Genomic DNA, 25,347 nt, shown 5'->3' on the forward strand with positions numbered 1-25,347 from the left:
AAAATATATACTCACTTATAAGTGGACACTAGACCCAAAATACAGGATACACATATTAAAATCTGAACACCTGAAGAAGCTAAGCAAGAAGGAGGACCTTGGATAAGATGATCAGTCCTCGCTCAGAAAGACAAACAGGATGGACATTGGAAGAAGGAGAAGACAGGAAACAGGATAGAAACCTACCACGGAGGGCCTCCGTGGAGGAAAGACTGTACCCAGCAGTGTATCAAAGCAGATGCTGAGACTCATAACCAAACTTTGGGCTGAGTGCAGGAAATCATATGAAAGAAGGGGGAGTTAGCAAGTCCTGGAGAGGACAGGAACTCCACAAGGATAGCAACAGAACCAAAATATCTAGGCATACGGGTCTTTTTTTTTTTTTAGACTAATAACCCAACCAAGGACTATTCGTGCCTATAACGTAGAACCCCTGTTCAGAGGTAGCCCATGGCAGCTCAGTATCCATGTGTGTACGCTAGTAAGGGGAACATGCACTGGGTCTGACATGAACTCAGTGGCTGGCTCTTTGACCACCCCACCCCAAGGGTTGGAGGAGACTTTCCAGGCCACAGAGGTGGACAATGCAGACAATCCTGATGAGATCTGATAAGCTAGGGTCAGATGGAAGGGGAGGAGGACCTCTCCTGTCAGTGGACTTAGAGACGAGAATGGGATGAGATGAGGGAGGGAGCGTGGGACTGGAAGGGAGGTGGCTACAGCTGGGATACAAAGTGAATACGCTCTAATTATTATAAAAATATAAGATTGGGGGCAAGATGGTGGCGATCAGTGCACATCATTTCTGGGAGCCAGAGGACTGAAAATTTCAAAAATGGTCAGGCATGGACTTCGCTGGGATTGGAGAGAGACAGTTTCCTTCGGTTTCCTTCTCCCTCGGAGTAGCCGAGCCACAGCACCAGTGCCAGTGCTGCCTGAACACTGAGACAGCAGAGGTGGGAACACTAGCACCACAGCTTCAGCAGACAGCCTAACCTGCTTGCCAAGCCAGAGATCCACGGTAAAAGGCTGTCTGGATCCCATGCCCAAGAGTGGCCGGCTGTACCAACTCCACAGAGCCTGACTATAATGTATGGGAGGCTTAGTCCCTCAGTGGCAGACCCAGTGGCTGTGCAGAGCATGATGTGGTGGACCTGCAAAACCATCTCGGTGCACCAAGCACTGAACCACACTACTGGCCCCACAGGACTTCCTGGCAGGCACCTGGACACCCTAGTTCTGCTGCTGCCGTAGCTGGACTCCCAGGTACAGGGGCTACAACACCACTGAGCTGCCTGAGTGTACATTTGGCTCGGCAGGTCCAAACCAGCCAGTAGAGATCAGGTGGAACCCCTGTGCTTTATGATTTGACTTGCTAGAGAGGAAGTGCGCCCACTAGTGCCTGCAAAGCCTCAGATCCAGGTGCTTCTAAGCTAGCAGCCAGACACCAGAAATCTCCTACCCACACATCCACTACAGGAAACAAAGGGTATCCTGGGAAATGGAAACAATGGCTCTGAAGTGCCACCATTGGAGTTTAGGCAAATAACTCCTGGAGCTCAGTTAGAGACAAATATCAGTAGCCTATAGGCCACTGACATACCCAGGAAATTTGCACATGCGATCTTAACCTGCTCATGCTACAACTTAAGCGCCCGCGACCCCTTCGGTGAACACAAGGGACCCTTCCCTCTAGCACCCTGTCCCTCTAGGCAAACTTCCATGCACAGGCATACATACACCCTTGTCCTTCTGCACCCAGGGGCTTCCGTCCCACAGGTACAGCTGAAACACCAATGCACACACTGAAACCATTGGACCTCTCTCATCTCCATGAAAAATTCCCCAGACACCAGAGAAAGACGGTATAAATCTGATCTGCAGAATCCAAGAACAAACAGTGAAGGTTACAGATAAAGAAATGGCCAGAGGTCAGCGAAAGAACACACCCAACAAAAATCAGAAAATCATGGCCTCACCAGCAACCCCGAAAATCAATGGATACTCAAATTCTACGGAAATAGAGGAAAATGACCTTAAAGATATGCTTATCTAGTTATTAGAGACACATAAAGAGGAAACAAACAAATCTCTCAGAGAAACAGCCATGCAAATAGAGCGACAAATAGAGGCAAAATTAGTGGCATATAAAGAAGAAACAAACAAAAAAATAGAGGCCATCATACAGAGACAAGAAGTCACATTCAAACAAATGAACGAAATGGTACAAGATATAAAAATAGAATTAGAATCAATAAAGAAAACACAAACAGAAAACCCTAGAGATGGAGAACTTAGAGAAAATATCAGGAGTCACGAAAGTAAGCATCACCAACAGTATACAAGAGATGAAAGAGAAAATCTCTGGCGCTGAAGATACGCTTGCAGAAATTGATACTTCTTTCAAAGAAAAAGTAAAATCGAAAAAGTCCCAAACAAAAAAAAACATCCAAGAAATAAAAGACGCCATGAAAAGGCGAAATTTAAGAATAATAGGAATTGATGAAAAAGAAGACTCCAGTCTCCAAGGACCAGAAAATATCTTCAAGAAAATCATAGAAGAAATTTCCCCAACTTAAAGAGATGTCCATAAACATACAAGAGAACTACAGAACACCAAAAAGACTAGACCAGAAAAGAAAATCCTCATGTCACATCATTGTCAAAACATTAAATATACAGAACAAAGAAAAGATATTAAAAGCATCAAGGGAATAAAACCAAGTAACATATAAAGGTAGACCTATCAGAATCACACCAGACTTCTCATCAGAAACTATGAAAGACAGAAGGGCCTGGGCAGTGTCATGAATGCTTTAAGGGACCACAGATGCCATCAAAGATACTATACCCAGCAAAGCTGTCAAACAACATAGATGGAGAAAACAAAACATTCCATGTTAGAACTAAATTTAAGCAATTTCTACACAGCAAACCAGCCCTACAGAAGATACTACAAGGAAAACTCCAATCCAACAAAAACAACTATACCCAAGAAAACAAGGATACAGATAATGTCCCTACAAAAATTAAAAGAAAACAAGCAATGAATCATAGTAAGACCACCAACACCACAATAAAAGGAACTAACATTCATTGGTCACTATTGTCTATCAACATCAATGGACTCAACTCTCCAATAAAAAGACACAGACATCCAGAATGGGTGCAGAAACAGGATCCATTATACTACTGTATCCTAGAAACACAGCTATGCAACAAAAATAAACACTACCTCAGAGGAAAGGGCTGGAAAAAAGTTTTCTAAGCAAATGGACCCAGAAAACAAGCTGGGGTAGCAATCCTATTATCTACTAAAGTAGATTTTTAACCAAAATTAATCAAAAAGGATGAGGAGGGGCACTATATTCTCATCAAAGGAAAAATCCACCAAGAAGACATCATAGTTCTGAACATCTACGCCCCAAATACAAGAGCACCTACATTCATAAATGAAACATTATTGAAACTCAATCACACATCGATTCCAACACCTTAATAGTGGCAGACTTCAACACCCCACTTTCACCAAGGGGCAGATCATCTAGACAGAAGCCTAATAGGGAAATAAAGGCACTTACAGAGGCCCTAATTTTTTTTTGATGCCTTATTTTATTTTATTTTATTTTTTCAATGCAGTTTATTCAGGCACATTGAACAATCCTCGGACCCCGGGGAAAGCCAGCCCACAGCTTAAATAGCCTCTGGGTAGCCAACCCAGGCGTGCCATGGGGGCAATGCAGATAGGTCCACATACATGGAAGCAAGGCCCTAATTTAAATAGACCTCATAGATGTCTACAGAACTGTTGACCCAAACTCAAAAGAGTATAGCTTCTTTTCAGCATCTCATGGAACCATCTCCAAAATAGAACATATAGTTGGTCACAAAGCAAACCTCAACAGATACCTGAAGATTGAAATAATCCTCTGTATTCTATCTGACCACTATGGACAAAAGCTGCACCTCAACAATGATAGAAATAATATAAAGCCTACACTCCCATGGAAACTGAACAACTTGCTACCCAATGACAGCTGGGTTAAGGAGAAAATAAAGAAAGAAATTAAAGACTGTCTAGAATTTTATGAAAATGAAGATACAATATACCCAACTTTACGGGACAAAATGAAAGCAGTGCTCAGAGAAAAATTCATAAAACTAAGTGCCTTCAAGAAGAAATTTGTAACATCTCATACAAGCAACTTAATGGCCCAACTGAAAACCCTTCAAGTACATACATAAATATATAGTTCTTCTGAGATAGATGAACTATATATTTATATATGTACTTTCTCATTTTATAGAATAATTCAATTAAAGGCTTCCATGAAATCTCCTGAAGATGAAGAAAATGTAAGTCATTTTAAACATGAAATATTTTGCCTATTCATATGTCTTCCTATCCAATATGTAAAAATTAATTTTTGTCTAATTAAAACATACAATGCATGAATTCATATAATTGAAAACATCCACCAGGATATTACTCACTTATATAGACCTATAAGATATGACATGCATAGTGAAACCTATACACCAAAAGAAGATAAACAAGAAAGCAGACACGGGGTAAGATGATCAATCCTCACTTAGAAAGACAAATGGGATATGCATTGGACATAGGACAGGAGCCTTCTGCAGAGGACCTCTGAAAGACTCTACCTAGCAGTGTATCAAAGCAGATGCTAATACTCATAACCAAACCTTCGGCAGAGTGCAGGGAATTATATGAAAGAAGGGGGAGTTAGTATGACCTGGAAAGGATAGGGGCTCCACAAAGACCAAATATATCTGGGCACAGGGGTCTTTTCTGAGACTGACACTCCAACAAGGACCATGTACGGATATAACCTAGAACCTCTGCTGGGATGTAGCCCGTGGTAGCTCAGTAACCAATTGGTTTCTCATAGTAAGGGGAACAGGGACTATTTCTGACAGAAACTCAATGGCAGACTCTTAGACCTCCCCACCCCCCAAGGCAGGAGCAGTCCTGTTAGGCCATAGAGGAGTACTTTGCAGCCAGTCCTGAAGATACCTGATAAAACAGGTTCAGATGAATGGGGAGGAGGTCCCCCCTATCAGTGGACTTGGAAAGGGACAGGGAGGAGATGAGGGAGGGAGGGTAGGATTGGGAGGGAATGAGGGAGCAGGATACAGCTGTGATACAGAGTTAATAAAATGTAACTAATAATAAAAAATAAAATAAAATTTAAAAAATAAATAAATATATAGTTCAAAAAAACGTACAATTTAGATTATCCATATAGAGAAAGAAACATATTGCTATTAAATATGTCTTGCTTCCTTCTTTTTATCACTCACTAACTTCAATTGTATCCCCTGAGCTGCCACCTTCATTATTTTGTTATTTAAGCATTATGCTAAGGTAGTAATATCATAGATCTTCCTTTTTGTTTTGTTTTATGAAACTAAAATTTATAATTCTACATATTTTGTTTTTCTTTATTTATTCACTTGAATGCAACATATTCCAAAGTAGTCAATGTGAGTGTTGATGTGAATTTGGCTTGTTTATATATTTTCTTAATTTTAATTTTAGCTTTTACATTAATGACAGTTCATTCACTTTGTAGCCCAGCTGTAGCCCCCTTCCTCATTCCCTCCCATTCTATAAGATGCTGTCTCTGGCATGAACTCAGTGGCCTGCTCTTTGATCACCTCCCCCTGGGGGGCACAGCAGCCTTACCAGGCCACAGAGGAACACAACAAGTAGTAGTAGTAGTAGTAGTAGTAATAGTAGTATTTATTACAATTTACACACATTTTATCTTTGGCAGTGGATCCGCTTCCTTGTCTCCCTCAAATTCCACCTTCCCTCCCTCTTCTCCATCTATGTCTCTCCTCTAGTCCACTGATAGGGGAGGTGTTCTTCCCCTTCTATCATACCTTAGTCTATCAGGTCTCATCATGACTGGCTGCATTGTCTTCTTTCCTCTGTGGCCTGGCAAGGCTGCAACCCCCAGGAGAAAGTGATCAGAGAACTTGTCATAGAGTTCATAGCAGAGACAGCTCCTGGCCTCCTTACTAAGGAACCCACTTGGAGACTGAGCTGCCACGGGCTAATTCTGAGCATGGGTTTTAGGTCCTCTCCGTGTATGGTCCTTGGTTGGACTATCAGTCTCTGCAGGGTCCTAAGAGGACCCTTTTTTTTCTCTCTTTTGGTCTCTTTTTTGGAGCTCCTGTCCCCTCCAGAACTTTTTAACTCCCCCTTCTTTCATAAATTTCCATGCCCTCTGCCCAATGTTTGGCTGTGAGTTTCAGCCTGTGGTTTAATACCTCAATCAATAGCATCTTTCAGAGGCCCTCTGTGGTAGGCTCATGTCCTGTTAAGAGGTCTTTATCTTTTACCGTTGTGTTTTCTGGGGATTTTGAACAATGTATGTCATTTGCCCAGTTTTATTTATTAAATAAGATTTATCTATAAAATATGCTGAGCATTCCTTGTCTTAATTCTCAATCAAATTTTCATGGATTTCATGTTTTGTTATCCATTTTAAAAGTAAAAAGTTAATCTTTTATTGTAACTTCTATGTAGACATTAAATTATTACAGAGTTCTTTACTTGATTTTTTTTGTGCAAGAGTTCCATTGAATTAGAAATTATCTTTTGAGTTCTGAAAATATTTTATAAACATGCCCCAGTTTACAAAAAAAGAAACTTCATACATGAAGAAATATGAATTTTCTTCTGAATTCTTAACATTTTCTTTATAATTTATTTTTATTTTTTATATTAATTACAGTTTATTTACTTTGTGTCCCAGCTGTAGCCCCCTCCTTCATTCCCTTCCAATCCCTCCCTCACTCACTCATCTCCTCCCTGCCCCTCTCTTAGTCCACTTATAGGGAGGTCCTCCTCACCTTCCTTCTGACCCTAGCTTATCAGGTCTCTGTTTTACTTTCCAAAGTGTACTAGACTGAAAGATAGTAAATCAGGAGCCTTTAGGGCAACATTGGCATATGGTTTGCTATTATGTTGTTTCTGAACAAATACTTTATTTTCACACATTTGATTACTATTGGTCTCTTCTTTGTTCTTTAAATATCCTATTTCCACTTGGTATTTTGTCTTGTAATTTCTTTTCTTAAAGTGTAATTAATAAAATTAAATTAATTTTAATTTAAAAAATCAAATATGGTTCAATGTCACTTCATGTAAGTTTTCCATAATAATCTTGCTTAAATCTGTATACAAGTATGAGTTAAAGACTGAACTTGGTTGCGTGCTCCTTGATCACTTCTCTCTAGTGGGGCAACCTAGCCAGTCTACAGAGGAAGAGAATCCAAGCAGTCCTGATGGGACCTGATAGGCTAGGGTCAGTCTGTAGGTGAGAAGGACTTCCCCTGTCAGTGGACTAGGGAATAGGCATAGTGGAAGAAAAGAGAGAGAGTGTGGGACTGGGAGGAGATGAGGGAAGGGACCACAAATGGGATACAAAGTGAAAAATTGTAAAATAATCATCAGCATCAATATTACCATCATCATTTTTAAAATGGTAAACTATCTTTTAAAATATGAAAACATTTGGTAGTCATTTAAGCCTTGATATTTTAAAACTCAAAAAATATTTTAAAAGTGATACAAAATTCTACAAGGACATTTTTATAATCTGATTTTCCAAGTGCATGAAGTTTAGTTTTAAAAGCTGCAATTTGAATTTGTGTATTGAGATGACTGCAGAGAAGCAAAGGAACATAGTTACCATTTCCAGTATTGTCTCTTGACAGAATGATTTAAACATGTTTTTTTGTTGGCATTCATCACATGAAGTGTTATTTCTTTGTTTACTTAACGCTTATGGTAAGATTTTTTTTCAGGCATGTCATAGTAATAACTATTAATGGGATATTTAACATTTCACATTTGCAATTAAATGTGAAGTGTTTTAATTTGGAGGCATTTCATACATTTAGCAGTTTGTTTGTTTGTTTGTTTGTTTGTTTGAAAGAATGTATTCCAACTGAAATATGACTCTTACATTTTAAACTTTGGTGGTGAAGTTGGAGAAAGTATGTATCATGAGAGTAGAAATTTGAATAATGAGAAAATAAAATTTATCAATGTAATTTAATGTAAATTCAATGTGTTTACTACTACCTCTTAATAAATAGTTCTGTGGGGCTGCTATTTTGGTAAGAAGAAGACACCAGCTGGTTCCATGACATAATTTCTAGTGTGACAGCACAAGTATGTCTATTTATCCAGAGCTGTAGGCTGGATACTGGATATATGCACATTGGAATCTTTTCTTGTAGTAAGCCCACCCTTTATTTTTCTTACCAAATATTCTCAGTGAAGAAATGAAGCTTAGGTTTGTATGTTTTATATGCAGTCATATGATGATATATCTCATTTTCTATATGAGAACTTTCTTTCCAGGTGTTTTATTCAATTTTGAAATTAAAATATTAGAAAATACAGAGAGAATTATAAAACACATGCACTCATATAATACTTAGTTATTGACAATACATGCATTACTTTTAAATTATATTTTGTCATATTAAAGAAAACACTATAATCATTCTTATTTTGTATTCTGTAATAACTGTGTCCAAACACTTATCATAAACATTTCATGAGGGAATGTTTATCCTGACAGATATACTTCTATTATAACCAAACTCACTTTTCCAACAGATATTCTTGTCATTTCTCATGTGATCCATACCATACTGCTGAATCCATGTATAATGATCTGCTAGGGATATCACACACACACACACACACACACAAAGCACTGTTATGAGAAGAGGTTTTTTTTTAACAAATTTTAAAATATAACAACTTACTAAGCCTTTTGAAGTATTTATTTTAAACCTTTACCACTCTTATTTACTTCAACAGTATAGTGTTATAGCTAAACAGTTTATTCCCAAATTTTTAGCTTTTTGCTTTTCTGTTGCTGACTTCTACAAGTCATGAAAATAATTACTAATTGAAGTTAAGAATAGACAACATCTTGTCAATCGAGAACTCTTTAAAAAAATTAAAATTAAGTGACATGCCAAAATAACTTGGCCAGGTCAATTTCCCTCTAGATCACTGTCAGTATCAGAACTCAGACATACTAGTGATTAAAACATCCTGCTTTTCAGAACTGGCTTGTAGTTGGATCACAATGTGTGTGTCTGTTCACTTTTATTATTCTTCAATTTATTTTAAAATTTATTTACTTATTAAATATTATTAATTAAATTTATTTTTATATCTCAGCTGTAGCCATTTCCCTCATCTCCTCCTAGTCTAACCCACCTTCTCTCTTCTTCTCTTATGCCCCATGATAAGGGAGAACCTCCTCTCCTTCTATCTGACTGAAGTCTATGAGGTCTAATTTGGGTTGCCTGCAACGTCTTCTGCTGTGGCCTGGTGAGGCTGCACACACTCAGAAGTAGGTGATCAAAGAGCCAGCCACTGAATTCATGTCAGAGAGAGATCCTGATTCCCTTATTAAAGAACTCACTTGGAGACTAAGCTGGCATGGGCTACATATGAATAGGGGTTCTTAAGTCCTCTCCAAGGAAATCATGAAATTTGAAGACAAATGGATGGAATGAGAGAAAGATCATCCTGAGTAAGGTAGCCCAGAAGCAGAAAGACACATATGATATATATTCACTTATAAGTCAATATTAGACATATAATATGGGATAAACATTTTAAAATCTATAGTCATATGGAGGCTAAACAATAAAGAGGGCCCTAGGGAAGAGGCTGAAACCCCATTCAGAAGGGCAAACAGGATAGACATTGGAAGGTATAGGAAACAGGGAACAGGACAGGAGCCTTCCACAGGGGCCCTGTAAAAGACTCTACCCAGCATAGTATCTAAGCAGATGCTGAGATTCATAACCAAACTTTGGGCAGCATGCAAGAAACCTTAAGGAAGAAGGGGGAGATAGAAAGACCTGGAGGGGACAGGAGCTCCACAAGGAGACCAACAGAGCCAAAAGAATCTGGGCCTATCTGGGCTTGCAGAGACCAATACTCCAATCTATCATTTACTTTATTTTATTTATCGTCTGAAACTTTCATAAATGTATAAAACAAAAAATGTTCATATATTTTCCTATTTCCCTCTTGATATTCCATAGATCACTTACAAGTCTCCACTCCAACTTCCCGTCATCTTATTTTTAAGATAACCTACTAAAAGCAGGTAGCATTGCACATATCTGTATGTTAGGCAGGCCATAAACTACCAATGTTAAAAAAACTCAGAGAAGAAAGCTGATTTTGATATTTCATATAAATGAGTTTATCCTTAGGTAGATAGCATATGAAGAGTCTTCAGGGCATCTACCTACTCCTCATTATTAAATGGTTATCATATTTTAGGTAGATTTGGGAAAGAATGAAGCTTGACTAAATAATGCCTTAAAGCCAAACAATACAATATAAAACAAAATGTTCCATATTTTTAGCTAAATGAAGGCATTTGGAAATATTAACTTCCACAATGCTTCAACTTCTTTTTCTTAACACTGAGACAAATGGCAGACTCTTCACAGTATGCTTATAAGGAGTTTGTGTACTCTCAGAAACCCCACATGTTCACCTAATGAATCATTAACAATTTTAAAAATAAAATGGATCATATAAACAAGAGTATGAATAATGAACTTTCTACTTATAACTATTTCCCTAGTTTGCATGTTTACATGCAAAAATGTATAATACTTGTAAGAATATGCAAGGGAACTATCTGAATACAGTATTTTTATGTGCCACCTGACAGCTTTATTTCTATTTTCTGACAAACTACTGTGACATTTTTTTTTTCTGTAGAAATACAATTAAAGTCTTAATATCATTCTGTGAGTAGGTGTGCATCCAGTTAATACTATATCTAGATGAGGCATATCTATGATTACAATTCAGCAGTCATTTCTGAAGATCTGTTAGTGGCTGATGAAATAAAGAAACTGATATCTGTTATATACAACTGAGTTGATGACACTGGAGTAAAATGCACACTACACAGATCACCTTCCTTTAACTTGAGACTCTTTTTTTAATATTTTATTTTAATTTTTAGTAATTACACTTTATTCACTTTGTAGCTCCCTCCTTTAGCTCCCTCTCTCATCCCCTCCCAATCCCATCCTCCCTCCCTTTGCTCCACCCATGCCCCTTCCCAAGTCCATTGATAGGGGAGGTCCTCCTCTCCTTCCTTCTGATCCTAGTCTATCAGGTCTCATCAAGAGTGGCTGCATTGTATTCCTCTGTGGCCTGATAAGGCTGCTCCCCCCTCAGGAGGAGGTGATCAAAGAGCAGGCCAATCAGTTCATGTCAGAGGCAGTCCCTGTTCTCGTTACTATGTAACACACTTGGACACTGAACTGCCATGGGCTACATCTGTGCAGGGGTTTTAGGTTATCTCCATGCATGGTCCTTGTTTGGAGTATCAGTCTCAGAAAAGACCCCTGTGCCCTGATTTTTTGGTTCTGTTGTTCTCCTTGTGGAGCTCCTGTCTTCTCGAGGTCTTACTATTTTCCAATTCTTTCATAAGATTCCCTGCACTCTGCCCAAAGGTTGGCCATAAGTCTCAGTATCTGCTTTGATACCTTGCAGGGTAGAGCCTTTCAGAGGCCCTCTGTGGCAGGCTCCTGTCCTATTCCCCATTTTCTCCTTTTTCTGATGTCCATCTTCTTTGCTTTTCTGAATGGGGATTGAACATTTTAGCCAGAGTTTTCCTTCTTGATTAGTTTCTTTAAGTGTACATATTTTAATAGGTTTATCCTCTATTAAATGTCTACTATCCACTTATGAGGGAGTATATACTCTTTGTGTCTTTCTGTTTCTGGGATACCTCACTCAGGATGATCTTTTCCAGTTCCCAGCATTTACCTGCAAATAAAGAAATGTTCAATGTCCATAGTCCTCAGGGAAATGCAAATCAAAATGACCCTAAGATTTCACCTTACACACCCATCAGAATGGCTAAGATCAAAAACTCAAGTGATAACATATGCTGGAGAGGTTGTGGAGTAAAGGGAACCTTACTCCACTGTTGGTGGGAATGTAAACTTACACAACTGCTCTGAAAACCAATCTGTCCCTTTCTCAGACAGTTAGGAATAGCACTTCCTCAAGATCCAGTTATACCACTCCTAGGCATATATCCAAAAGATGCTTAAGTATACAACAAGGACATCTGCTCAACCATGTTTGTAGCAGCTTTATTTGTAATAGCCAGGAGATGGAAACAGCCCAGATGACCCTCAGTAGAGGAATGGAATTAGAAATTGTGGTACATCCTCACAGTGGAATATTACTCAGGAGTAACTTGACAATCTTAGCTCTTCTACATGTTCAGATATCATGTAGTTTTTTTATCATTATTTATTTACAGTAATATGACTTTTTTTCCCAGTGGAGAATGAATAAAAGTGATACAGATTCCAGGTCACACTCATAACCCAGCTCTGATACATTCATTCTAATTTAAGTCTCAAGTTATAGTGTTTCATTTTTCTCTTACAGCAGTAAGGGCATGAAAGTCAAATACTCAATATTCCAGTATTAAACATACAGGCACAAAAATAAAAAAAAAAAGCATTGAGGGCCTCCTGATTTAACATTTGGAGTAAAGTTCCTTTTTTACCAGAAATAATGTTCTAAAGGTTTATTTCATATATAATCACATTATGTTTTTCTCCTGAAATGTACTTTTTTAGAACAATAAAATAAAGTATAATACACTAAGATAAACCAAAAACTAACAGATCAGAATTAGTCAAGAACTAACAAACAGAAGGAAAATAGCCAAAGAGAAGGGACAGAAAGAAGAGATCTTACATGTTCACACACTCAGAAATACCATAAACCACTAGACTGGAAGCCATAAAATACACGCTAAAGATCTAGTACATACCCTATCAATGCTACCTCTGCCTCTGTGAGTTCATAAAATCTCTTGTCCTGTTTATTTAGAGGGCCTTGCTTCTTTGGTGTTTTCTATCCCCTCTGTCTCTTATTCTATTTCTTATTCCATGAGGTTCCCTGAGCTGAGAGAGATTTGATGGAGACATTATATTTAGAACTGAGTGTTCCAATGCTTCTTACTCTCTGTATAATGCCTGGCTGTAAGTCTAGTATTTGTTCCCATCTGCTTTAAAAGAAACCTTCTCCAATGATGGCTAAACAAGCCTCTGATTATATTTGTCTAATTGGTTCCCTAGAATGGGGTGCAGATGTTGGCTCTGACATGAACTAAGTGGCCGGCTATTTGATTTCCTCTTCTTTGGGGTGCAACCTTGCCAATCCATAGAGGAAGACAATGATTCCAGTCCCTGAAACCTGATGGGCTGGGTCACGTAGAAGGAAAGGAGGAACTCACCATCAATGGACTATGGGAAGGGCATTAGTGAGGAAGAGGGAGGTAAGGTTGGATTTGAAGGAGACAAGGGATAGGGCTACAGCTGGGATACAAAGTAAGTAAAATGTAAAAAGTAAAAAAAGTAAATTAAAAAACATGTTAGGAAACAAGTTATCTTATGCCCTAACGTAAAGGTTGGTAAGGGAAAGATCCATAAATGGATCCTAACGCCAATATAGGAGTTACTATTAAAATATATACCTTGATAGCATTTCTAATAGTCATCACCTTAATCAAGTGATTATAGAATTTCATTGTATGAGCATTTGAAAATGTTATAAAGTATTCAATATCCTATGAAAAGAACTTTGCAAAGCGAGCAAAGAAATAAAATTTAACTTGTGTCCTTTTAAGTCTTGTTTAGCCCCAACTGGCAGTTTACAAGAAAGTCAGAAAATATGGTGAAAATTAAATGCACCCTGAGGTGGGAAAACAGACAAATCCATAATTTTTGAAGATACTGACATGTAATTTTTTCATATTTATTATTTCTATTACTATTATTTACATTTTAACTATGTATCCCAGTTATAACTCCTTCCCTCATCTCTTCCCATTTCTACCCTCCATCCCTTTTACTCTCCTATCCCTCTCCCCTACTGCACTGATAGGGCAGTACTTCTTCACCACTGTCTGACCCTAACCAATCAGGTTCCATTAGGACTGCCTGGATCCTCTTCCTCTGTGGGCTGGCTTGTTGCCCCACCAGGGAGAAGTGATCAAGGAGCAGGCAACCATGTTCATGTCAGAGAACGTCTCTTCTACTCTTACTAGAGAATCCACATGGAGACTGAACTGTCTACAGAGACAAACAAGGCTAAAACAAGCAGGGCCCAGGGGTTGGGGGGAAATACAGAGACTTATGCATCAACCAAAGATCATATATAGATGTAGCCCATAGATATGTAATTTTTTAATTTTAATTTTTATTTAGTTCATTCACTTTGTATCCCAGCTGTAGCTCCCTCCCTACTCCTCTCCCATTCCCACCATCACTCCCTTCTCTCCACTCATGTCTCTCCCTAAGTCCACTGATAGGGGAGGTCTTCCTCTCCTTCCTTCTGATCCTACCAGGTCTCATCAGGAGTGGCTACATTGTATTCCTCTGTGGCCTGGTAAGGCTGCTCCCTTCTTAGGGGGAGGTGATCAAAGAGCAGGCCAATCAGTTCATGTCAGAGACAGTCCCTGTTCACATTACTATGGAACCTACCAGAAGACTGAACTGCCATGGGCTACATCTGTGCAAGGGTGCTAGGTTATCTCCATCAATGGTCCTTGGTTGGAGTATAAATCTCAGAAAAGATCCCTGTGCCCAATATCAGTGTAAAGAAAATGAAGTTAAAGGTTCTTTCAACTAAAATGAAGTAAAACAATAAAATAATGAAACACAATGCAATGCATATTCAAAATGGTACATTGACTTAAAAATACAACACCTTTTAAACCTAATATAGTCGTTCCAATATTTGACTGTATGTTAAATAACACAATATTATTTTAAACTTTCTTAGAAGTTATAAACACACATGGTTTTCAGTGACATGCCTATATTGAAAGTTAATACATGTTGAATTATAATGGCATTAAACTTCTTTGAACACAAAGAAAATGCATACAAATTTATATTATATCTTGAATTAGATAAAACATAGCAGCAGAGTGGAATAGGAGTATCAAGAACATGTGAGTATAGCAAAACATGTGTTGATACTGAGAATTTAAGAAGAATGCAAGAGGTGGGTGGATCTCTGAGTTCAAGGTCACCACCATGGACTATAGAGCAAAGCCCAGGATAGCTAGGGCTACAAAGAAAAACTCTGTAATGAAAACAAACGAGGATAACAAAGGGAATTTGGATATCTGTTAAATTATTTTTCAACTTTTCTATTTGCAATTTTTTAAGTAAAAAACATTGGGAAATACCAGTGAAATGGTGCAACAGTTAAAGTCCTGTATTTTATAAGCCTGACAACCAGAGTGTAGCCCCTGGAGCCCAAGAAAACATAGGGGACAACATGTCACAAAATTGTTCTCTGAAGTTCATATACTACGGTAGGCACATGCACACACATCATACACAATAAATTAGAAAGAAAGGACAGAAGAAAAGAAGGAAGGAAAGAAATGGGATTAGAAAAATACAAATTTCTCAGTTTAAGGTTAAGAATTTCATTTCTGTTTCCTGTGACTTTGCTTATCTCTCAGTCTTGTATCAGATAACATTATCCTATATGAAATATTCTTCATGACATTGTCAGCAATCTACTGCCTGAAGTTTGGTTTCTCACATTCATTTGTTACATACATTTGCGGGATTTTCAGAAGAAAAGGACTTTATGAGCCTATACCTACATGTCAAAATGACAGTATTCAAATAAATTGTGATTCTGAGCAAAGAGAGAGCAGACTAACAATCTAAAATTTATTTATTTATTCCATGAGTTCCCTTGGCTATTTGGTTAAACTCACGATTTATAACATTAAGTCAATATTAACAAAATAAGCAGGGAAACAAAATACATTTAACAGTTGTGAAAGTATTACAATAATTATATTGTGATATAATACATATTCTTTTATAAATAGATTCTCTTATTTATATATGTGTAATAAATACTGAATTTTTGAAGTAAATAAAGCTAGGCAATCTCTATTGTTCTTGAACATGAAAGATAGACTACAGTTTATAATGATATATCATTAGATATTTTATGAAGTGGAAAACAGAAACATATAGTTTCTAAAGAATGTAATGTTTACAAATTACCCTTTGTTTAATATATATTGTGTATATTTATTGACGTTTCACAATGTACACTTTAATATGTGTAATTCCTACACATAAATCTGAAATTTTACAATGTTTAAGGAGCTAGAAATATTAATTACTGAAATTTGTAGGTACACACTATATACAATTAATAAATTATCATACTATAATACATAATATTTAAGGGTTAGATTATTGGAAAATAAAGACAAAGAAAATCATGAGAAATATTTTGAGATATGTAAAGTCAATTTCATCACACGTGAAATAACTATGAATTCTCACTCATAATATTACCGTTCTTTTTATTTTTGTTTGTTTGTTTTGATTTTTATTTTTGACCAACATTCAGAATATGATCAACTCCATTTTTGGGTCAGTGAAAGCAAAGAGGTATTTTTTTTCTCTATTCAAGGCTCTACCTAGCAGTATATCAAAGCAGATGCTGAGACTCATAACCAAACCTTAGACAGAGTGCAGGGAATCATATGAAAACGGGGAAGTTAGTATGTCCTGGAGAGGACAGGCTCTCCATAAAGACTAAATATATCTGGGCACAGTGATATTTTATGAGACTGTTTCTCCAACCATGGAACATGTATGGATATAACCTATAACCCCTGCTCAGATGTAGACCATAATAGCTCAGTATCCAAGTGGGTATCCTAGTAAGGGGAACAGGGACTATTTCTGACATGAACTCAATGACTGGCTTCTTTACCTCTCCCGTCTCCGAGGGGGGAACAGTCTTGCTAGGCCACAGAGAAGGACATGTCAGCCAGTCCTGAAGATATCTGATAGGCTATGTTCAGATGGAAGGGGAGGAGGACCTCGCCTATCAGTGGACTTGGAAAGGGGCAGGGAGGAGATGAAGGAGGGAGGGTGGGGATAGAAGGGACTGAGGAGGGGGCTAAGGCTGGGTTACCAAAGTAAATAACCTGTGATTAATATAAAAAAATAAAAATTATTTTTTAAAAAATATTAACTAATGCACAGATGTAGCCTATGACAGCTCAGTCTTCAAATGGGCTCCATGGGAAGGAGAACAGGGGCTGTCTCCTACATAAACTCACTGGATGCACCCTTTATTACCTCACTGAGAGGAGTGCAGCCTTACCTGGCCACTGAGCAAGACAATGCTGCCAGTCATGATGAGACCTGATAAGCTAATGTCAGATAGAAGGGGAGGAAGACTTATCCTATCAGAGGACTGAGGGTGTGTATGGGAGTAGAAGAGGGAGGGACGGTAAGGTTAGGATGGGATGAGGGAGGGGGCTACAGCTGAGATACAAAATGAATAAAATTGTAAAAAAAATAAGATTCTGCATGCAGGGGTGGTTCAATATATGGAAATTCATCAATGTGATACATCATATAAACAAACTGAAGGAGAAAACCACATGATCATCTCCTTAGATGCCAAAAAAGCATATGACAAAATCCAACACCCATTCATGGTTTAAAGTCTTAGAAAGATAGGGGATATAAGGCACCTACTTAAAAAAAAAAAAAAAACAATATGCGGCAAAGCTATAGCCAACATCAAACTAAGAAACTTAAATCCCCACTGAAAGCAGGGACAAGGCACTTCTCTACATATCTCTTCAACATAATACTTGAGGTCCTAGCAAGAGCAATAAGGCAACTAAATGAGACCAAGGGGATACAAATCAGAAAAGAAGAAATGAAAATATCAGTATTTGCAGATGATAGGTTAGTATACATAAGAGAGCTCAAAAATTCAACCAGAGAAGGCCTTCAGCAAAGCGACTATATACAAAATTAACTCAAAAACATCCTCCTGGATATGAAAGAGAAATGGGCAGAGAAAAAAAAAATTAGGGAAACTACATCCTTCACAATATCAACTAATAACATAAAATATCTTGGTGTGACTCTAACCAAGCAAATGAAAGACCTGTTTGAATAAAAAAAAAAAAATTAAGTCTCTGAAGAAAGAAACTGAAGAAGATATCAGATGATTATCAGATGATGGAAAGATCTCCCATGCTCATGGATCAGTAGGATTAACATTGTGAGAATGGCCATTCTGCCAAAAGAAATACAGATTCAATGCAATTCCCATCAAAATACCAACACACTTCTTTACAGAACTTGAATGAACAATTCTCAATTTCATATGTAGAGACAAAAAAAAAAATTCTGAAACAATCCTGTACAACAACTGATCTTCTGAAGTTATCAACATCCCAGATATCAAGCTGTACTTTAGAGAAATAGTACCGTTCACTCATGGAACTTGCATAAAAGCACAATGGTGAATAAATGGAATTGAATAGAAGACCCAGAAATAAACCCACACACCTATGGATACTTCAGTTTTGACAAAGAAGCCAAAACCATTAAATGGGGAAAAGACAGCATTTTCAAAAACTGATGTTGGTCTAAATGGATGCCTAAATGTAGAAAAATGCAAATGGATCTGTATTTATCACCCTGCAAAAAACTAAAGTCCAAGTGGATCAAAGCTGTCAAAATAAAACCAGATACAGTCAATCTGATAGAAGAAAAAGTAGGGAAGAGACTTCACCTCATCAGTGCAGAAGACAACTTCCTGAACAGAACACCAAAAGCACAGGCTCTAAGATCTACAATTAAGAAATTGGACCTCATAAAACTGAAAAGCATCTGTAAAGCAAAGGATACTGTCATCAGAACTAAACGACAGCCTACAGAGTGGGAAAGGATCTTCACCAAGACTATATCAAAAATAGGGCTGATATCCTGAATAAATAAAGAACTCAAGAGGTTAAAAATCAACAAATCAATTAATGCAATTAAAAAAATGGATACAGGGCTAAATAGAGATTTCTCCACAAGGGAACATTGAATGACAGAAAAACACTTAAAGAAATGCTCAATGTCCTTAGTCATCAGGGAATGCAAATTAAAAAAGCCTCTGATATTTCACCTTACTACCATCAGAACGGCTAAAATCAAAACAGAAAGAGACAATGCATGCTAGAGAGGATGTGGAGGAAGGGGAATCCTTCTCCATTGCTGGTGGGAATGTAAACTTGTACAACCACATTGGAAATCAACCTGTTTCTTTCTCAGAAGATTAAGAATAGTGTTACCTCAAGATCCAGCTATACCACTCCTAGGCATACATCCAAAATATTCTCAAGTACTCAACAAGGACATTTGCTCAACCATGTTCGTAGAAACACTATTCATAATAGCTATAATTTGGAAAAAAACTCAAATGTTCCTCAGTGGAGGAATGGATTCAGAAATTGTGGTACATTTACACAATGGAATGCTACTCAGCAATTAAAAACAAGGGAATCATGAAATTTGAAGGCAAACGGCGAAATCTAGAAAAGATCATCCTGAGTGAGGTATCTCCGAAGCAGAAAGACACACATGGTATATACTCACTTATAAGAGAATATTAGACATATAATATAGGATAAACATATTAAAATCTGTACACCTAAAAAGCCAAGCAATAAGGAAGACCCTGGGAAAGATTATCCATCCTTATTCAGTAAGCCAAACAGGACGGACATAAAAAGAGGTAGAAAACAGGTAATAGGCTAGGAACCTATCACAGGGGGACTCTGAAGACTCCACCCAACAGGGTATCAAAGCAGATGTTGAGACTCATGGCCACGATTTGGGGAGAGTGCAGCGAATCTTATGAAAGATTGGGGAGATGAAAGACCTGGAGGGGACAGGAGCTTCACAAGAAGAGCAACAAAACCAAAAATTATTTGCACTGGGTTCTTTTCTGAGACTGATACTACAACCAAGAACCATGCATGGAGATAACCTGGAAACCCTGCACAGATTTGGCCCATGGTAGCTCAGTGTCGAAGTGGTAATGTTCTCTATTAATGGGAACAGGGGCTTTCTCTGACATGTACTCAGGGGTTGACTTTTTGATCACCTCCCTCTGAGGTAAGAACATCCTAAGCAGGCTACAAAGGAAGATAATGCAGCCAGTCTGGATGAGACCTGTTAGGCTAGTGTCAGATGGAAAGAGAGGAAGACTGCCCACAAGCAGTGGACTGGGGGAGGGCAAGGGAGGAACAGAAGGAGGAGGCGAGAGAGGGGTTTCAACTGGGATATTAAATGAATAAATTGTAATTAAAAAAATAAATGGAAAAAATAATATTATATCATCCCTTGAATTTTATTCACAGAAAAACAACAACAAAAACATCCTTTGTATACAGCCATGCTTTGGTTAACCTACAACCTCCTTTTAGAGAAAAAAAAAAACATTTTAGTTTGCATCATAATGTTTATAAAAATATTTTGGTGTCTACATCATAACTATCATCCATAAACCCATAGATAATTCCAGGCTCCTCTGATATATGACAGAAGAAAAAGGAAACTTTTTATGGGAAATTGCATTATAAATATATTTTATACAGTTTATACATTTAATAGATGCACAGTACTCTGTAAACTTTTCAGTAAATCTTCCTCTTTTTTGAGTATGTTGTACTCTCAAAAAAAACTAAAATTATATTTGCAGTAAGGCTAAACATAGTTTTTTACATTTATATTTCAAAATACTTTTTACGCACCCTGAACTAAGGATTGCTCAGTAATTCTACTTTAAAGGCATTACAAATAAAAATTATTATTGTTTCATATCATAGCCATCTTTTTTTTTGTACCTTTACTATAAATGAAGTCTGTTTCCTCCATCTGTCTTGGACTAAAAATATGCTATTGATTAACAATAGTTTCATGTTTACAGTCCTTTTACATTACTTACGTTAATACATTCCTTTTGAAATATTACATTAATTGTACATTTGCTACTGCATATTTTTAAATCGCAGGGAGTGGACTGGCAGAACCTGTTTTTCATATTTTGAAACATATTTACTTTTCACAAAACTTGTGTGTAAAAAATAACAGACCCTGCCACAAAGCTGATATGAGTGGAAAATACAGATGAAAACAATTATATTTAAAATGTTATATGAAATAGACAACAGCAAAAGCTGAGATTTTAAAAATTTAAGGAAGCTAATCTTGGCATTTTAAGTATAAAGTACAGTATTTAATGTGGGTCAAAATCGTTAACAAGACAAAATTTTCTAACCAATTATAGTCAAATCCCTAGCTATAATTAAACTACAATTTGAGTAGTATGTTAAAATGGGTCTGCACATAGTACTTTCTATACAATTACATGAATATAAAAATTCATTGCTTTTGGCTGAACATATATAGTACCCCTATCTTTATTTATAAATTATAACTTCCATTTAGAAAGCCAACACATGAAAGATTTTAATCACTCAGGTTAACAAACATTATCAGATAAAATAGGAATGTGTTTTGTTCAACACCTATATAGTCAAGTATTTGTAAAAACAAAAATAAAATTTATTAAAAAAAAAACATGATAGTTCAGTGTCCAAGTGGGTTAAATAGTAATGGGAAGAGGGACTGCCTCTAACATAATCTGATTGGACTGCTCTTTGATCACTTCCCCATGAGGGGGGAGCAGCCTTACCAGGCCACAGAAGATGACAATGCAGCCACTCCTAGGTGATCTGATAGACTAAGATCAGAAGGAAGGAGAAGAGGACCTCCCTTATCAGTGGAATTGGGGAGGGGCATGCATGAGGAAAGTGGAGAGAGGATGGGATCGGGAGGGGAGGAGGGAGGGGCTTATGGGGGAATACAAAATGAATAAAGTGTAATTAATAGTAAAAAAAAATGTTTCTAATCAGTTTAATCACCATTATAAGGCACTCATGATATCATGTCATATCACTCATTTCTTACAATTTATCTTATGCTACATTGAGCGCAGACCAGGAGTGACATTATATAGCTTTGAAACAGTTTGTGCATGAACATATTAGTTATTTAAGTAAAGCAATACTTGCATGATTAATACTAAGACTTAAATCTGAGGGGAAAAGGAAGAACTTCACTAGCAATTAATTTAACAAGAAATCTGGGGTCTTTACTTTATCTCAATATACTTAAAATATTTAAACCAATATTTAATGTAAAAAATGTTTACATGATGATATTATTTTTAACTTTAGTAAGTTTTGTGTGTACAGATACATAGGTATGTCAACTCATATGTTTCTTTTGAACACACATAAGAATTCTCCATTTTTTCTGAATAATGCAACATTAACAAAGTAAGTAATAGAAAAGTAGAAATGGATAATCGACATAATTTCAAACACACTTTCTAATCCATTTAAAAAATGCTTATCAATGAAGTAGTCTAGCCCTAAATATTAAAACCCACATATTGTGCATATCCTGTGTAGGATAGAGTGACAGCCACAGAACTGAGTTTTACTGTTTACAGTAATAGTCTTGGTAAATAAAGGCCAAGTCCTCCTTTATGCAGTAAGAACCACTAGTATACATAACAGGAAGCATAATTCTGAAACTCATGTACTTATATAGTTGAAGTAAAGGTTAATAATACAATCATGTTTTTACAGTAAAAATCCCATGCATTGCTTCTAAAATCTTATCAACCACCCATATTTTCTACAAAAATATTTATTTATAGTTATCTTTTCTGATTGATTTTTTAAGGGGGGAATACTTGACATTCAGCCACATTTAAGCAATCCTGTGTGTATTTTAACAAACGTAGGTGTTTAAAATATCTAAAAAGCACTAAAGAGCAACAAGTATGTATTATAGTTATAATACCTAAGAAAAAGACAAGAAATGTCTTTGTTGATAGTGATTAAATTCATGCACTTCTTGATATTACTACGTTTCACCTATTCCTAATCTTTCAGGAAATGAAATGAAATCTTTTGTAAAGGGGAGTTTAGCTCTGCTAAACGTCTTTGTCACCCTACCTCTTTTTCCTTTCTGCCAGCTCTTTGCAGATCTCTTGCCACCGCAGACTCAAGCTTCCTAATTTTTCTTGTAGAATATTGGCATCTGTTTTTGAAGACTGTTGAATTATTTCCGCCCCAGTTGCATTCAGTGTTCTGACAATAGTTTGTCGCTGCCCAATGCCATCCTGGAGTTCCTGTAAGCCACCAGAAAGACAAAACAAAAATGAAACCCAAAGTCCTTGAATCTGAGAAAAAAGTTTAATGAACATGCTCCCATTTGAGATTACACTGAGAGACAGAAATAGATAATCTCATGGTGAAATTTTTGAATCAACCTGTCATGACCACATTCAATCAACACAAGACAGAAAAACAGTTTTTATGTTAGTAGAAAAAGTGCTCTCACAGTTTATCTTGAGGTACTGTTTTCTAAGCTAGCTGGCCAGCTAGAAGGTTTTAACATGTCCTACAAATCAATTAGTAAGAAACCTTCTCAAGATTAAATTCGATTTCTTATCCATACTAGGATGTTGTATGTTTAATAGTATATGAGGTGTTGTAAAATTTAAACCTGAATCAAGTGTTTGAACATCTTAATTACTTGCCAAAACAAAGGTGAAAAAGAACATGCATACTTAGATCTGCTGTTTTGTCTTACAAAGAATAGTATATCTGATGCATAAGAAGTTTCAGTTAGTATCTCTTCAGCTAATAAATAAATATATGAATAAATTATAGGATGTAGGACACAAGAAGAGAAAGAATATAGAAAGACAAGAAGAGGGAAAGAGATTATTGGAAGCTAGTCCAATAAGAACTACCACTGTGGCATCACTGTAAAACAAAACAAAACAAATCCATAAAAATATAAATTTCTAACTTTTAGGCAGTATGCAATCTAGCTGAACTGATTAGACACAGATGTGAGTGACAATCTCTTATAAACAATATCGCAGAGAAAGCAAGGCTTGTAATATTGGTGGATCAGATGAAAGATGAGCTCAATAGTTGAAAGTATATAAAAGGATTCTGAAGGAGTTTGGGAGTTGATAAATGGTTTTAGACACATGGAAGTTTAGGGACAGTAAGAGGATTTCAAAATACAAGGACCTTTGTGGGCAACCTTCATTATCATAACTATAGAGCTGAGTTTTATGTTCATGTTGTGAAGATGTGATTGTAAGTAGAGATGTAACAATGGGTATATATTGTGGATAGACAGAGCGTTGCTAAAATCTATTATGATGTTTGTAATTCATGAGAGGGCAATTTTAGATAACATATTTTCTAGCAGTGTGGGGTGGCAATCCTCTGTAATTTCAGCACCTGACATTTTGGAACTGAAGGTATATGGATCAGATCTGTTAAGGTTATACTTAACTACACAATAATTTCAGGGCAGCATAATCTACATGAGACTTTGACTAAAAAATAAAAATAAAAAAGAAAGGAGGAAAAATGAGACAGAGAGAGAGAGAGAGAGAGAGAGAGAGAGAGAGAGAGAGAGAGAGAGAACCATGAGAATACCTTTCCACTCTGAAAAAAAATCACTTTCTAAATCAAGGGGTACCAAGCATTTTGTGCTTCTGAGCTCTTCCTAGGCAAGGATGGACTATTGTTGATAAGAGCAACAGAGCTAAGCCCAGGCATCTGGGAGATAAGTCATTAGAGATAAACTGGAAATTTGACAGTGGGATGGAGGAAAAAGTCTGGAAGAAATATGAAATGCTAAATAAAATCAACAGGGTTTGTAAGCACTTAGAATCACGTAAGAACATGTAAGACTCCTGAAAACTTTACACAAGTGAGTAAGCAAGGGGACAGTTAGAAGGGGATGGATAGAGTTTATGTTCAACACTGCTATTAACTAATAGTTTAAAAATGCCTAGAGCACACACAATAGAAATAAATATATTGCATAATATAGTATATTTCTATTATCAAAATAAAACTTGTTTATGAATGAATTATACTTTAAAATAATAAAAAAGAATTCCTGGAGAGCTAGATAAAGTGCAGATTCTGACTCATTGGGTCTGTAGAGGGCAGGGGATCTCTGTTTCTCACTGTGTCCAAGAAAATGGTACTACTACTAGCACAGAGACACTGTTTTACATAGTAAGGTTGCAGAGTATATGCAATGAATCTTCTGTATGTAAGGAAATTTTATTTTTAGTTGTCATGATAAAGCCACTTCAGGATTCTTTTGTATTTTTTATTTATTTTTATTTTTTGTTAATTACACATTATTTACTTTGTATCCACCCTGTGGTTCCCTCCCACCTCCCCTCCCAATCCCTCTCTTCCTCCTCCTTCTCCACGCATGCCCCTCCCCAAGTCCACTGGTAGA

The 25,347-nt window shown here is 36.9% G+C and overlaps 1 protein-coding gene across 7 annotated transcripts in view; it reads right to left on the reverse strand.

Annotated features, from left to right (window-relative positions):
- Dmd (dystrophin) overlaps positions 1–25,347 on the reverse strand; it is a 2,365,055-nt gene that overhangs the window by 995,156 nt on the left and 1,344,552 nt on the right. For all 7 annotated transcript variants that reach the window (XM_060376797.1, XM_060376795.1, XM_060376794.1 and 4 more), the window contains one exon: positions 23,016–23,191. In XM_060376797.1, the coding sequence (XP_060232780.1) occupies positions 23,016–23,191 (176 nt within the window). The remainder of the gene's footprint in view (positions 1–23,015; positions 23,192–25,347) is intronic.

The sequence above is a fragment of the Meriones unguiculatus genome, assembly GCF_030254825.1.
Source record: "Meriones unguiculatus strain TT.TT164.6M chromosome X unlocalized genomic scaffold, Bangor_MerUng_6.1 ChrX_unordered_Scaffold_31, whole genome shotgun sequence".
Classification (NCBI taxonomy): domain Eukaryota; kingdom Metazoa; phylum Chordata; class Mammalia; order Rodentia; family Muridae; genus Meriones; species Meriones unguiculatus.